Consider the following 15,974-nt stretch of genomic DNA (forward strand, 5'->3'; position numbering starts at 1 on the left):
GGGGTAAAACTGAAATTTCACAACAGACCAGCTGACTGCAACACCCTAAGAGGACAGTGAGTTTCCACGGAAGGTGTTCCCGGAGGCCCAGAAGCTACTAACTGGTGGCAATAATTGAAGCACTCGATTAAAAGTAGTAACACACAGACTACCGTATTAAATAATTGCCGAAAGACATAAGGTAACAATGAGAACACAGAAAAACAGTAAAAGCAAGTCTATGAGAAAGGTCTAATGACCAACATAGCGCAGTCCACTACATGAAAGATGTCTGATTTCAGTGGGTGCAGAGCGAGGGCAGCATAATATTGGTTTTGTTGGTCGAAGAAACATCTCCGATGACCACGTCTTGGGTTACTTTGAGGCCTGGGGGGTGGTCCCCTCTGAGACTTAGGTACGGTCGGCCATTCAAATATCTCAAACAGCATGCATGGCGAGAGCTTCAGTGAAGGCTGGGATACCTCCCAGGTGGTGTAGGACCAGGCAGCCCTGGAAGGGGAAGCCTTGGGAGTACGTGAGTGCCTTCCAATGAAGAGAGTCCAATAGGAATTTGAAGTGATCAGGAAGGAGTTGCACCTTGGAACCTTTAAAGTAAATCTCTCCTTGCTCCCTGCATATAATGTGCCCCTGGTTCGGGTCCGCAAGTCTGGGGCCCAACAAGCGGTGTATGTTTCAACTCCAGCAAAGTATCAGCAGGGGCACCCAGTATAGTTTTGAAGAGGTTCTGTAAAGTAGATAGCTGTTTCAATGAATTATGGAAGACCCGGGATTCTTATATTGTTACCATGGTCCTCTAAGTCGACTAGATGATTAGTTAAGGACTGAAGCTGTGAAGAATGAGAGGCCAGTTAAGCAGAGTGAGCAGAAAGCTGACCATGTACAGAGCCTACTCAAGATAGCCTACTCCAACATATGATGTACTTTCAGACCTGTAGGATTGTTCAAGTCTAGAGACATAGGTCTCCATGTCTTCTCTCATGGGCATGCTGAGGATGTGTTCCATTAGAGCCTTCAGATTAGTCAGAACTTCAATGTCCACCTTGCAGATAAGGGTCAGACGTATTGGCCTGGTTGTGCAGTACCTGATGGGCAGGCATTCTGTCAGCCGGTGGTACAGGCCAAACAGCGGATGTGGGTTTAGGCCCTGGGGAGATGCCCCCAGGGAGGGCAGAGAATCCTGAACTCCACCAGTGAAGGGATGCAGACAAGGATAGCTGTAGGAGGTCTGGGCTTTATGTGATACAGAAGCCTGTAAATGAACCATGTAGAGGAAGGAGAAGCTGACAGCAGTACTAGGATGTGAATGCTTACTGGGGCCGGATGCCGGGGGATCCCGAAAGTGTTCCGCTCAGGAATGTGCCAGGCAGTTCTTGCTCCAGTGGTAAATAAGCACTTGATGTTAAGTTCCCGGCTGTCTGAAAAGGATTCAGGGACGCCATCTTAGATTCACTAAATGGGCAGCTGGGGACCTAGCATAGCAGCAGTGGTAGTGAACCACAGGCATTCACGGGAAAGTCCAGAAGTGGCTGACCTGCCTATGGTATGCACGGCCCTGGCGATAAAAATATGCGCCAGTTGGGACCAGTGCAGCAAGGTTGATAAGGTCCGTTGCCTCCATTTGTGGGATGGGAACGGCAGGTGGGAATGATGCTGATAATTGCTGGTTTTCTGGGACAAGCGCAGGAACTCACAAGCAGTGCTGCCTCACACTTCCATGGCCAAACTGCACCCCAGTAAAAGTTACGTTTTAAATGATCACAAGCTGCATTTATTCTGACGCTGTCTGCTTTTTTTCCTTGGCGTATAAGCCACTATATTGAGAGGAGAATCTTGAGTGGAGTATGCTGCTCCCTGAGCAAGCAATTAACGCGATAGAAGTGGAGGGTGGAAAAGAAAGCCAGAAGGACCAGGTTGGTAGCTGGGTTACTGTAAATAGAGGGGGAAGAATGGGGTCCAAGAAAAGGAAGGCCAATTCTGACGTTGAACACCCAAGCAAAATTATATGACTAAAAAGTGATTGTGAATGAGACAGTAGTCTCAGAAGAGTGTGAGGAGGCTAAAACTTTGTGGGTTGAAATTCAAAGCCAGGAGAGCTCTGATAAAATTAGTAGTGATCATGGGAGACTAACTTTCCAAATATAAATTTGGGTCAGGGCTCTTCTTCATCTGTGAAGGGGAGACATTTTGTCAACTTTCTGCAGGATAATTTTATGGTAAAGCTTGTAGAAGATCAGTGATGGATTGTTGGACCTTGTGATTTCAAACAATGCGGAAATTATCCAAAATGTAACTGTAACTAATTTCCAGGAATTCAGGGCTGCACCACAGGATATAGACTGGGATCAGATACTGTCACATGATACTAATGTTAAATGGGAGACATTCTATCCTGGGTCATAATACTTCTAAATTTATTCCAATAGGTTAAAAGTATACGGACTGCCACAGGCGTGGTTCAATCAATACCTCCAGTTGTGGCGACATGTGCATACGACACTCAGAATCCTGCAAGTCAGATTACACTAGGGCCTTGTGGGGCCCTAAATAGAGCTTTGACGTCCACCACAGCCAAAGGACTAATCTCCTTTTATAATGTTGTGTTATTAAACAAATCCCTAGGTGACACACAAAACAAAAGTTGCGTTAAATGGGAAAGAGATATAGGTCCTACATCAGAAGAACAATAGCCAGACTGCCTAGAGGTTGTACCCACTTTATCTCCCAGTGAGGCCCATAGGATGTCCCATCTTCTCATGCTGCATAGAGCATATAGATCGCCACAGTTGCTATACCAAATAGGGGTTTGTGGCACTAGGTGCGGTTGTGAGGAAGCGGGCATCCTGCAAATAATGTGGGAATGTGGGAAACTGGAAAGTCTTTGAAAAGAAGTACTGGAAATTTTAGGCAGGGTGTTCTCAGTCACTATACCAGCTACACCTCTCTCCTGTTTGTTTGGGATTATGGATATAGATAACTTACTGACACTTCAAACTATCGGGATTTAGCAGTCCTTGTATGAAGTAAGGAAGCTGAAAGCTGCACATTGGTTTAGGCCACGGCCTCCATCTGTGCGGGAATATATAAATAGGGTTAATAACGTGCTCATTCTGGAATATGGTTCTTACTTGAAAAGAAACTCCATAGCTAAATTTGAAAAAATTTGGGGTAAATGGATGTATACTTCAGGTCTGCCATCGCCGCGGCTGGTACAAATAAGGACAAGTATGCAATACCACCTCTCCCTAGCTTCAAAGGCAAGTTAGGCACTTTATAGGCCTGACTCTGGGGGGGGGGGGTGTATTATTTTTCTTAGTGTATTTTGTTTAATTAATGATGCATGCTTTGGATGATATCCTTTGGTTTGTTGTTCTTCAGAATTGTGGGATAGTACAGGCCGTGCCTGGCCGACTTTGTATATGACTCCTTATAACGGACTGTAATGAAAACATTTTTATATGTAATTGCTTATGCTATAAAATCAATAAAACAAGTTTGAGGGGAAATAAATGAGAGGGCATTCAAAAATATTAATCTGATGGGTAATATGTAAGAAGGAAAAAAAACAGTCAAAATTAAAAAATGAAAGACAAGTGGCCAAAGATAGCAAAACAATTTCTAAGAATTTTTTAAAGTATATCAATGCAAAAAAATGGGTCAGAACAGGTTGGACCCCTTTATTCTGAAAATGGGAAAGGCGGAGATACTAAATCGTATTTTTTTAGCTCTGTTTATACAATAGAAGAAAGAACTTCTGACGTGGGAGGTGCCAGTGGGGTTCATGCATCCTGTAACTAGACTGGCTCAATGTAGACATGATACAATCCAGGCTCCATAAAACCTATGTATCATAGCATCATAGTTTATACAGTTGAAAAAAGTTGAAAAATTAGCTAATTTTATGTGAAAAAAAGAGACTGTACATAATGTATGGACCTGTAAAATCTGTTTAATAGAATCTGATGGTCTCAATAAAAAAGGTCACACGAAAAAAGAAACATGTCCATTAAGTTCAACCAAGGAAGGAAAAATGGATTGGATGATGAAGAGATTCAATGTTATTTAGGTGTAAAAAGTCATCGAGAGCCTTCTTGAAGCCCTCTGCTGTCCCTAGCACCTGGGGCAGACAATTTCACAGATTGACAGTTCTCATAGTAAAAAAGTCCTGTCGCCTCTGGCGATTAAACCTTGTTTTTTTTCCAGGCAGAGACAGTGCCCTCTCGTGTTTTGATCTCACTTAATCTGAAACAACTTCCCACCATATTTTTTCTATGGACCATTCATATATTTATATAAATTAATCATGTCCCCTCGTAGTCCTCTCTTTTCAGACTAAATAAACCTAATTGTTTTAATCTTTCCTCATAACTGAGACCATCCATACCCCTTATCATTTTTGTGGCTCTTCGTTGAACCCTCTCCAGCTCCGAGGCATCCTTTTTATGGACTGGAGCCCAGAACTGGACAGCATATTCGAGGTCAGGCAAAACCAATGCTTTGTACAGTGGTAATATTTCATCCCTATTCCGAAAGTCCATACCACTTTTGATACATGACACGATCTTGCTGGCTTTAGAGGCAGCTAATTGACATTACATGCTGTTATTTAAATTATGATCTACTAGTACCCCCAGGTCCTTCACTACACTACACTACACAGTTTAGTGTCATCTGCAAATATAGACACAATGCTATTACTTCCTACCTCTATATCATTAATAAATATATTAAATAGTAGTGAGCCAAGCACAGAACCCTGGGGTACTCCCATTATAACTGGTGACTATTCTAAATAGGAATCATTGACCACAACTCCCTGGATACGATCGTTCAGTCAGTTTTCAATCCAATAGCAAATGACTCCTGCCAAACCAATAGACACTATTTTACCCATCAGACGTCTATGAGGAACAGGGGTCGCCTTTAAGTCGGGTGTTTTTAAGTAGGGGACCGCCTGTACTTATAAGCTCTCCTGAATTTGAATTTCAACCCACAAAGTTTCAGCCTCCACATCCCTTCCTATTTACACCACATCCCTTCCTATTTACCCTGTCTTTCCAAAAGAGTGTAAAACCTTGAATATTAACACCCCAATCATGTGCTGCATCGAGCCATGTCTCCGCTACACAAACAACATCTAACTGTTCCTCTAATACAAGAGCATCAAGCTCGCCCATTTTGCCTGTGATACTTCTGGCATTTGTGAAAATACACTTTAATTTTCAACAGTTATTTATTTGATTGTAACTTTAGTAGTAACTTTACTGGCAAATATATACTCATATACAGGGGCATCGCTAGGTCAAAACATCTGGGGCTCGTGCCCCGGATCTCCCGGGTCAGAAGGACATCAGCCCCGCTACCCGGGGATCCTTCCCTCTCTCATCGCGATCTGTGACACTGTGCAGGCACTACTTTCCCCTGCAAGGACCTAGCTTCTGGGAGAATAAGACTCCCGAGGCTGAAGGACCTTTGATGATGTCATGGTCACATGACCTGCAGGGGAAAGCAGTGCACAGAGCTGCATCTGTGAGGTGAGGGGGGAATATGGGGGGCTGTGTGAGGACATTACTTACTGGGGGGCTGTGTGAGGACATTACTTACTGAGGGGCTGTGTGAGGACATTACTTACTGAGGGGCTGTGTGAGGACATTACTTACTGGGAGGGAGCTGTGTGGGCATATTACTTACTGGGGGGCTGTGTGAGGACATTACTTACTGGGGGGCTGTGTGGGCATATTACTTACTGGGGGGCTGTGTGAGGACATTACTTACTGGGGGGGCTGTGTGAGGACATTACTTACTGGGGGGGCTGTGTGAGGACATTACTTACTGGGGGGGCTGTGTGAGGACATTACTTACTGGGGGGGCTGTGTGAGGACATTACTTACTGGGGGACTGTGTGAGGCACATTATTAACTGGGGGGCTGTGTGGGCACATTACTTACTAGGGGGTCTGTGTGGGGACATTACTGGAGGGCTGTGTGAGGCACATTACTGGAGGGCTGTGTGAGGCACATTACTGGAGGGCTGTGTGAGGCACATTACTGGGAGGCTGTGTGTGAGGCACATTACTCACTGGGGGCTGTGTGGGCACATTACTTACTGGGGGACTGTGTGAGGCACATTACTTACTGGGGGGCTGTGTGAGGCACATTACTTACTGGGGGGTCTGTGTGGGGACATTACTGGAGGGCTGTGTGAGGCGCATTACTTACTGGGCGGCTGTGTTAGGACATTACTGGGGGGCTGTGTTAGGACATTACTGGGGGGCTGTGTCAGGACATCACTGGGGGGCTGTGTCAGGACATCACTGGGGGGCTGTGTGGACACATTACTTACTGGGGGGCTGTGTGGACACATTACTTACTGGGGGCTGTGTGGGCACATTACTTACTGGGGGGCTGTGTGAGGACATTACTTACTGGGGGGCTGTGTGAGGACCTTACTGGGGGGCTGTGTGAGGACATTACTGGGGGGCTGTGTGGGCACATTACTTACTGGGGGCTGTGTGGGCACATTACTTACTGGGGAGCTGTGTGAGGACATTACTGGGGGGCTGTGTGGGCACATAACTTACTGGGGGGCTGTGTGAGGACATTACTTACTAGGGGGCTGTGTGGGGACATTACATACTGGGGGGCTGTGTGAGGACATTACTGGGGGGCTGTGTGGGCACATTACTTACTGGGGGCTGTGTGGGCACATTACTTACTGGGGGCTGTGTGGGCACATTACTTACTGGGGGCTGTGTGGGCACATTACTTACTGGGGGCTGTGTGGGCACATTACTTACTGGGGGGCTGTGTGGGCATATTACTTACTGGGGGGCTGTGTGAGGACATTACTTACTGGGGGGCTGTGTGGGGACATTACTTACTGGGGGGGTTGTGTGAGGCACATTACTTACTGGGGGGCTGTGTGGGCATATTACTTACTGGGGGGCTGTGTGAGGACATTACTTACTGGGGGGCTGTGTGAGGACATTACTTACTGGGGGGCTGTGTGAGGACATTACTTACTGGGGGGCTGTGTGAGGACATTACTTACTGGGGGGCTGTGTGAGGACATTACTGGGGGGCTGTGTCAGGACATCACTGGGGGGCTGTGTCAGGACATCACTGGGGGGCTGTGTCAGGACATCACTGGGGGGCTGTGTCAGGACATCACTGGGGGGCTGTGTCAGGACATCACTGGGGGGCTGTGTCAGGACATCACTGGGGGGCTGTGTCAGGACATCACTGGGGGGCTGTGTTAGGTCATTACTTGGGGGCTGTGTGGACACATTACTTACTGGGGGGCTGTGTGGAGGACATAAGTGGGGGGCTGTGTGGGGCACATTTCTTGGGGCGTGTTCACACGTGGCACTAGGACAGGCCTCGGTTTGATCTGATATGTTTTCCAGTAATACACATGTGATGGGTAATGAGCTCCTGGTGTTGTTTAAATGCAACACAAACTTGTGAACACAGACTTACAGTATTTGGGGGAGTTTTTTAGGGGCAGCAGCAGGATAACACTGCTCGGGAACCAAGATGTAGGGACAATGAGGAACATAAGATGTGGTGATGTCTAATGGAGAAGATGGAGGACACGTCACCTGCAGTCACTGGAGGGAAAAAGTAGGGATTTCTCCTGTGGTTTCTGTAGCTGTATACACTGTAAAGTAGTTATTGGCACAACCACATGTGAGGGGGTTATATACAGGAGGGGGCATTACTGTAAGAGCGCTACATATGTATTGGGGCCCTTGCCCCGGATCTTTTACAACCCTGGCAACGCCCCTGCTCTTATATATACTACTAGCTGGTCTGCTGCCCTGGCTGTTAGGGAGAGCAGGATCTGCTAGGACTGCCATTTCTGACACTGACGTCCTTACATCATTGCACAATTTTGCTCAGATGTTCAGAGTCAGAATTGGCCTTCCCTTTCTTGGACCCGTTTCTACCCCCTATATTTACAGTAACCCAGCTACCCACCTGGTCCTCCTGGCTTTCTTCTCCACCTTTCACTTCTATATCGCTTATTACTTGCTCAGTGAGCAGCATACTTCTTTCAAGATTGTCGATTGCTCACAAACATGCAATATCTTCCTCCAGATTACTAACACAAGCTTCCAGGAGAAAAAATATGGGCACATCTGTTGCAGCGGTATTCACCCTGGAACTCCTGGAGTGTGCACTGGAGCATACCACCAATCTTGCTAGCCATAGCCTAACTACATAAATGTGAGGAGTGTATAAATGAAGAGATATAAAATGTGGATTACTTTTTTTTTACAGTTTTGTGGACTCCTCTTTTTTGAACTCCACTTGTTTTAACTCCACTTATGTTCACAAGCACTTAGAAACACAAGCTAAAATGAGCAAGCTCGAGGACCAGATGTGCACAAGGATCCTTGATCAGACAGGTTACACCAGAGAGTTCTTAACCCCTAGGCGCACCTGGACGTTATAGTACGTCCCCGGGGCTAAATGCTTAGCGCACGGGGACGTTCTATAACGTCCTGCTTCTGGCACCGGCTCACGAACGGAGCCGGTACCAGAAGCAGCGGCTGTCAGCTGTCTAGTACAGCTGACAGCCTGCGCTAACACCCGCGATCGGAGCCGGCTCCGATCGCGGGTGTTAACCCCTTACACGCCGCGGTCAAACATGACCGCGGCGTGTAAGGGTGTAAGCGCTGTGGATCGGATCCCCCGTGCCGCTTACCGGGGGATCCGATCCTCTGCCGGGCAGCTCCGAGGACTGGCATGTGCCCCGGAGCTGCCCGGTCTCCATGGCAGCCAGACCCCTTCCGGGTCTGGCTGTAAACTGTCTGAGCATGCGCAAGCTTGCTCAGACAGTTTACACTGCTCTACAATAAAATAGTATTGTAGAGCAGTGTATTGAACTTAAACCAGTGATCAGAGCATCACTGGTTTAAGTTCAAGTATGTATAAGTAAAAATATGCAAAAACAGTTAACACTACACATTATAATAAATAAAAAATTAATACATAAAAATATAAGCCCCTAAAATGTCACTTTCCCATAAAAAAACTTAATAAAGTATAAAAAACATAAAAACACAAAAAAACCCCGCATATTTGGTATTGCCGCGTCCGTAACAATCTGCATAATAAAACAGAATTGTTACTGGACCCGCACGGTAAACGCCGGAGGAAAAAAACGCAAAAAACGTTCCGAAAAAAGATAATTTTTAATTAATACCCTATAAAAAATGCTCTAAAAAGTGATTTAAAAAATGTTATGCACTCCAAAATAAGCCCACTAAAAAGAACAACTGTTCTCGCAAAAAATAAGCCCCTAACAAGATTTATCTGCCAAAAAATAAAAAAGTTATGCATATAAAAAGATGGTGATGCTAAAATGAATAAGATTTTCTCCAAATTAGTTTTTATTCAGTACAATTGAATAAAATACACAAAACCCCCACATATTTGGTATCCCTGCGTCCGTAACAATCTGTATAATAAAACAGAATCATTATTAGATCCGCAAAGTGAACCCCGTAAAAAACAACCTAAAAAAACTCTCTCTGATAAAGATGATTTTTTATTAATGCCCTTTAAAAATGCTCTAAAAAAGTGATTTTAAAAAGTTACGCAATCTAAAATAAGACCACTAAAAAGAGCTATCATTCTTGCAAAAAATAAGCCCTTAAACAGATTTTTGAGGTGAAAAATAAAAAAGTTATGCATATGTAAGTCGGTGATGCTAAAATTAACAACAATTTTGCCAAATTACTTTTTATTCAGTAAAAATGGGAAAAAATAAAAAAATATATATAAATGAAGTATTTTCATAAACGTGGCGACCCAAAGAATAAAAATAATATACTATTTTCATGGTATGGTTAACGGCCAAAAAAAAAAAAACACATAAAAATTTTCCTAAAAATTGATGATTTTCATTTCCTCCACCAACAAAGAGTTAATTAAATCTCACCAATTAGCTATAGATGCCCCAAAATTATGTATTAGAAAAGTGCATCTCATGTGGCAAAAGAAATAAGCCCCTATAGGTCCTCATTAAAAAAAAGAAAAAAATTATAGCCTGTACAATGTGACAGCAAATCTGCTCCGGATGGCGCCTCCTTCCCTTCTATGCCCGGCCGTGCGCCCATACAGCAGGTTACCACCACATGTAGGGTATCGGTGTACTCGGGAGAAATTGCGTATCAAACTTTGTGGAGCCTTTTTTCATTTTATCCATTACAAATGTTTAATTTTCCACCCAAAATGAGTGTATTGTGAAAAAATATTACAATTTGCAGACTCCACCTCCATTTTGTTTTAACCCCTATAAAACACGTAAAGGGTTAACAAACTTCTTAAAAGTGGTTTTTCATACGTTGAGGGGTGTAGTTTCCACAATGGGGTAATTTACGAGTCTCGCTATTATTTAGGCCTCTCAGTGTCAATTAGAAACTGTGCAGGTCCATCTAAATACAGGTTTTGGCGATTTTACAAAAAATGTGAAAAATGGCTCCCAAATTCTGAGCTTCATAACATTCTAGTAAAATATGTGGAATCTGAAAAAACCATGCCAACATAAAGCAGACATTTGGGAAATGTAAGTTATGAATTTATTTGGGTGCTATGACTTTCTGAATCAAAAGTAGAGAATTTAGAACATTGAAAATAAAGAATTTTTCAACATTTTTGCCAAATTTTGTTTTTTTTCATAACTAAACGCAAAAGATTTCATCCAAATTTTTAAACTAATTTGAAGTACAATGTGTCACGAGAAAACAATCTCAAAATCCCCTGGATATCTCACAGCGTTCCAAAGCTATAACCACTTATAGTGACACAGGCCAGATTTGAAAAATGGGGCCGCGTCCTTTAGGCCAAAAGATGCTGTGTCCCGTAGGGGTTAAAGAACTCAGTCCTGTTATTGCTGTACTGCTGTCAAAAATCTTTAGGGATTACCTAAAGTCTGGAACGGTGCAAGGTGACTGGCACAAGGTGAATCTTGTGCCAATATTTAAGAGAGGCTCTAGAACCTCACCAGGCAATTAATGGCCTGTAAGATTGTGCAGAAAATATTGGAAGGGTTAGTAAAAGACTACATACTAGTTTATGTGACATCAAATAGTATAATAAGTGACAGCCAACATGGGTTTACGAAGGATAGAAGTTGTCAGCCTAACCTGATCTGCTTCTATGAGGAGCTGAGCAGATCCCTGGACGGAGGAGCTGCTGTGGATATTGTGTTCTTGGATTTTGCAAAGGCACTTGACACTGTCCCTCATAGACGCCTGATGGGTAAAATAAGGTCTAGTGGTTTGGAAGGAATCATTTACAATTGGATTGAAAACTGGCTGAAATATAGTATCTACAGAGTTGTGGTCAATGATTCCTACTCAGAATAGTCAACAGGGTTCTGTGCTTGGCCCACTAATATTCAATAAAATTATGATATAGAGGTAGGAATTAGTAGCACTGTGTCTATTTTTGCAGATTACACCAAGCTGTGTAGTGAAATACAGTTTATGGAGGATGTTCATAGTCTGCAGGCTGACTTGAACAAACTGAGTGTTTGGTCATCCACTTGGCAAATGAGGTGTAATGTGGATAAATGTAAGGTTATGCACCTGAGGGCTAATAATCCACTGGCAACATATGTCCTTGGGGGGAGTAAATCTTGTAGAGAAGGACCTGGGTGGACTAGTAGATCATAAATTAAATAACAGCATGCAATGTCAATCAGCTGCCTCTAAAGCCAGTAGAACTATCATGTATCAAAAATGATATAGACACTCGGGATAAGGCTGTAATATTACCACTGTACAAGGCATTGGTTCGGCCTCACTTTGCTGTCCACTTCTGGGCGACGGTCCATGAAAAGGATGCCTTGGAGTTGGAGAGGGTTCAACGAAGAGCCACAAAAATGATAAGTGGTATGGAGAGTCTCAGTTATGAGAAAAGATTTAAACAACTAGATTTATTTAGTCTGAAAAAGAGACAACTACGAGGGGACATGATTCATTTATAAAAATATATAAATGGTCCATACAAAAAATGTTGTTTTAGATTAAGTGAAATCAAAACATGAGGGGGCACTGTCTCTGCCTGGAAAAAAACAAGGTTTAATCGCCAGAGGTGACAGGGCTTTCTTACTATGAGAACTGTCAATCTGTAAAATAGCCTTCCTCAGGTGCTGGTCACTTCAAAAAGGGCCTAGAATGTTTTCCCCTAAATCCCTTCCTTGACCAATCCCTTCCCTTACGTGGTTGAACTTGATGAACAAGCGTCTTTTTTCAACCGTATAAACTATGATACTATAATACACTATGGGCGGATAAAAATGTGTGGGATTACAAGATGGTTGAGTAAGGGTGGGGCCAAATGTGTGGCTTAAGGACAAATTTTTGCTATGGTTTGTCTCTCTTTCTCCGTCAGAAAAGTTGGGAAGTATGGTTACAACACTATGGTTATACACAATGAATTTCAGTTGTATTATTTACTACATTTGCCAAGTAAAATGTTAAAATAAAGATAATATTGACATACCATGGTGTTTGTAAAATGATTCAAATAAGCTGTGATGACGCCACATTTGCTACCAGTAAACAGTTGACAGCTGTCTGGCACCCAAGCACAACTTGTGACCTATGTAAAGAACACAAATATTAAGTACATAAGTACATTCAATGGAAACACATTTTCATTCCTTCTCCCACACATTTAGTTTAGAATGCAAAATGATCCATCTTTATTCTACTAACATTATTCATATTTCATAAGTTGAAGAGGTTTATTACATATGCAACTTCACCCCACCGGGCGTGACTGCTGTTTGTGGGCATCTGGATTCTCAGGGACAGGAGCAGACTAGCACCAGAATGTGTCATGGTGGCTTGGTCCACATGAACAGGCCTTGTCAATGACTGTTAGGCCAGCAGGAAGAAGCAAGAAGAATGGGAGGCTGCAATGTAGAGAAGGGATCCCGCTGGGGCACTCATTGGGGCATGTGTGGTAATGGATCCGTGGGCAAATGATGAATGGGAGGCCTGTGTTCTTAGGGGCAGGCTAGAGTTCACTCTGGACAACGGGAAACTTGAAATAACTTACGGTTCTTTATTGGCACCTCAGTTCTGCACATTGGTGTCAGAAGACTAGCAATAGGAGCCAGGTTGGCTCTGCTGCATCAACAGCACAGAGAGACACTAATTTTTCATGAAAGAGTTCCCAAAGTCTAGGTATAGCCTTATTGTATAGATTTTATGTTCAGGGGATTCCCAAAATATCAACCAATGATGGCCTGAAGTCTTGCAGGAGAGATACAAAAGGTTGAAAACAATTATAAATAACACTATCCCTAATAATACAAGTCATTCTGCTAGGTAAGAACAATATATATATTACATATTATACAAGATGTTCACTCTCCCAGCACTAGAACAAGGGTTTCTATGGAAGATTATGAGGGTCTCAATAACTGGCTTAAACTTGAGTTGGGGTTTAATGGAGTGATCAGTCCCACTAGGCCCTTGGGCCATTACAAAATTAACGATCTAGAGTCTTGGCCTAACTCCAGGTCATTACACATATTTTAGAATTGTAACACTTTTTTATCATACTTAAATGGATTTATGCATTGCTTATTCACTTTGATGTTACTGTAATAAGCTCCAAAGTACTTTGTTGGATCACACAAAACATTGTTTTTGCTGCAAGAAACTGATTCTAGTATGCCGCTTTCCACCATGCTTTTTATCATTAAACCCTTAATGCATTAGCAAGTCATAAAGCCGTTAAGGATGTATGAAGAGGGCTCACGGGCTGAGCCCTCTTCCTAGATGTGGGTGTTGGCTGCAGTAAGTGGACAGATGTGATCAGTGATGGAACCAGTGCTGGAGCAGGTAAATGCCGGCGGCGCATAGGCGCCACCATTTTGGCATGACGTAATCAGGAAACAACCATCCATTCTCATGACAGCCTAGAGTCTGTATGAGACTTCAAGACAATTCATTCGGCAGGATCTATTGTAGGAGGCACAGTGTTATACACTGCAGATTCAATCTTCCAGCCACTTAAGCCACTGTGGATTTCTAGCAAATTCTCCATATACTGCAATACGGAAGTATTGCAGACTGTGGTTGAATGATCAGACCCCCAAGGGTTAAAAAACCCTTGAAGCTCCAAAAAGCAGTAAAAATTATTTTTTTTTTAGAAATAGCTAAAAAATGAAATCAACATTTGCCTTTTACGCATCACATTTATGTTCTATTTGTATTTACTTTTCATTTGCTTTGTGTTCACTCTGTATTTATGTTTACGTGGCATTTGTGTTTATGTGGTGCTTGAAAAAAAACTTGTCTGTGTCGCAATTGCATTTACATGGCGTTTGTCTTTACGTCTACATTGTGTTTACACTGCGTTTACTTTTACATTTAAATGGCATTAACATATTTATATTGCACCTGCTATTTGCTTTTACATTGTGTATGTCTATACACTGCATATGTGCTTACAATGTGTTTGCGTTTACACCGCGCTCATGTGTCCATCGCGCTTGCATTGTAATTTGTTACATTGTATTTTTTTAAATACAATGTCAACAGAATACTAGGGCAATGTGTGTGAACATAACCTATAGATGAACCTATTCTGACATTGTCTGCCACTGACTGGACAGTATGAGAGAAGATAAACATAAGACACACCTCCAGCTCCTCCTCTCTGAACAAACATGGATTATAATGGTCCATATTATAATAACCAGTACTGATATCTCTTCCACTGCGCAGGCTTGAAAAAAAATTCAAAGTGCCCCCGCATCTGTGTAGCAGGCCCTACAGAATGGTTTACTAATCTCCAGATCTCCAAGGTGGTGAAAGGTCTTTTTTAAAGTCCAAATCAACCCCCTTTCCTTTGAACTGATATACAAATGAACAAATAAAATCACAAACATGTTATATATTGCTGTGTCCCAATCTATCAAAGTATAATTTTTTACGTTGCGTTTTGAAACACACTACAAAGGCTCCACCTGCAATCACACGTTGAGGTAAGATTGCATTTACTTTGCGCTTAGTTAACGTGTTGGAAACACAATGTTACCAAAATATGATGTCACGAGTGGAGTCTTTAGATCGCATTTCCAAACATAACCAAAATGCCACGAGTGAACTTGGCCCCAGAGAACCTTTATCTCAGAGAATATGCTAAGTTTTTATCATGTGTAATAGGGAAGCTTAATAACCCCTTGCCATTGATGGGCTTTTCCTTTTTACTTTGTTTATTGCTCCGTACTTCAAAAATCATTAACTTTTTCAATTTTTCCGTGTACAGAGCTGTGTGAGGACTTGTGTTCTGCGTAACAAATTGTACTTCCTAGTGACGGTATTTTATATTCCATCCCTTGTATTGGGAAGTGGAAATAAAATTCAAAACGCTGTAAAATTGACAAAATAATACATTTGCACCATTTTCTTGTGGGCTCTGATTTTATGTACAGTCTTCCACTGTACATTCCAAATGGCATCTCTAATATATTCTTGGGTTTGGTATGATCACAGGGATAACACATTTATATATAGGTCTTATTAGGCGTTAATAGATTTTACCAAAAATTCAAAACTTATCTACCCCCCAAAAATTATTACCTTTATAATATTCTGACTCCAATAACTTTTTCATACTTAGGAGTATGGAGTTGGCTAAGGTGTCTCTTTTTCCGGGACATGCTGACGTTTCGGGACTACGCGACCTTTAGATCACTTTTTATTATGTTTTTATGTGTTGCGAAACGGCAAAAAAGTGTCTATTTGGACATTTGAGTGCATTTCTCCGTTACGGGGTTCACCGCCGGTAATAACATGATGTGTTTTTTTTAAAATACTTTTTTCCACTTTTTAATGAATTATTGTTTTACATGTGTTAGGGGCTTTTGGGGCATTTTTTATTAATTTTATTTCTAATTTTTATTCATTTTAAATTTTTTGTGTTTGTTGTTTCTTTTTTTTA

General features: G+C 42.4%; 1 protein-coding gene and 1 long non-coding RNA gene across 5 annotated transcripts in view; one reads left to right on the forward strand and one right to left on the reverse strand.

Annotated features, from left to right (window-relative positions):
* LYST (lysosomal trafficking regulator) overlaps positions 1 to 15,974 on the reverse strand; it is a 511,246-nt gene that overhangs the window by 36,687 nt on the left and 458,585 nt on the right. For all 3 annotated transcript variants that reach the window (XM_072141114.1, XM_072141113.1, XM_072141115.1), the window contains exon 46: positions 12,516 to 12,614. In XM_072141114.1, coding sequence (XP_071997215.1) covers positions 12,516 to 12,614 — 99 coding nt within the window. The remainder of the gene's footprint in view (positions 1 to 12,515; positions 12,615 to 15,974) is intronic.
* The window catches only part of LOC140121477 (uncharacterized), a 55,497-nt gene that overhangs the window by 16,217 nt on the left and 23,306 nt on the right, over positions 1 to 15,974 (forward strand). The gene's annotated exons all lie outside the window — the stretch shown is intronic.

Source organism: Engystomops pustulosus, chromosome 3 (genome assembly GCF_040894005.1).
Source record: "Engystomops pustulosus chromosome 3, aEngPut4.maternal, whole genome shotgun sequence".
Taxonomy (NCBI): Eukaryota; Metazoa; Chordata; class Amphibia; order Anura; family Leptodactylidae; genus Engystomops; species Engystomops pustulosus.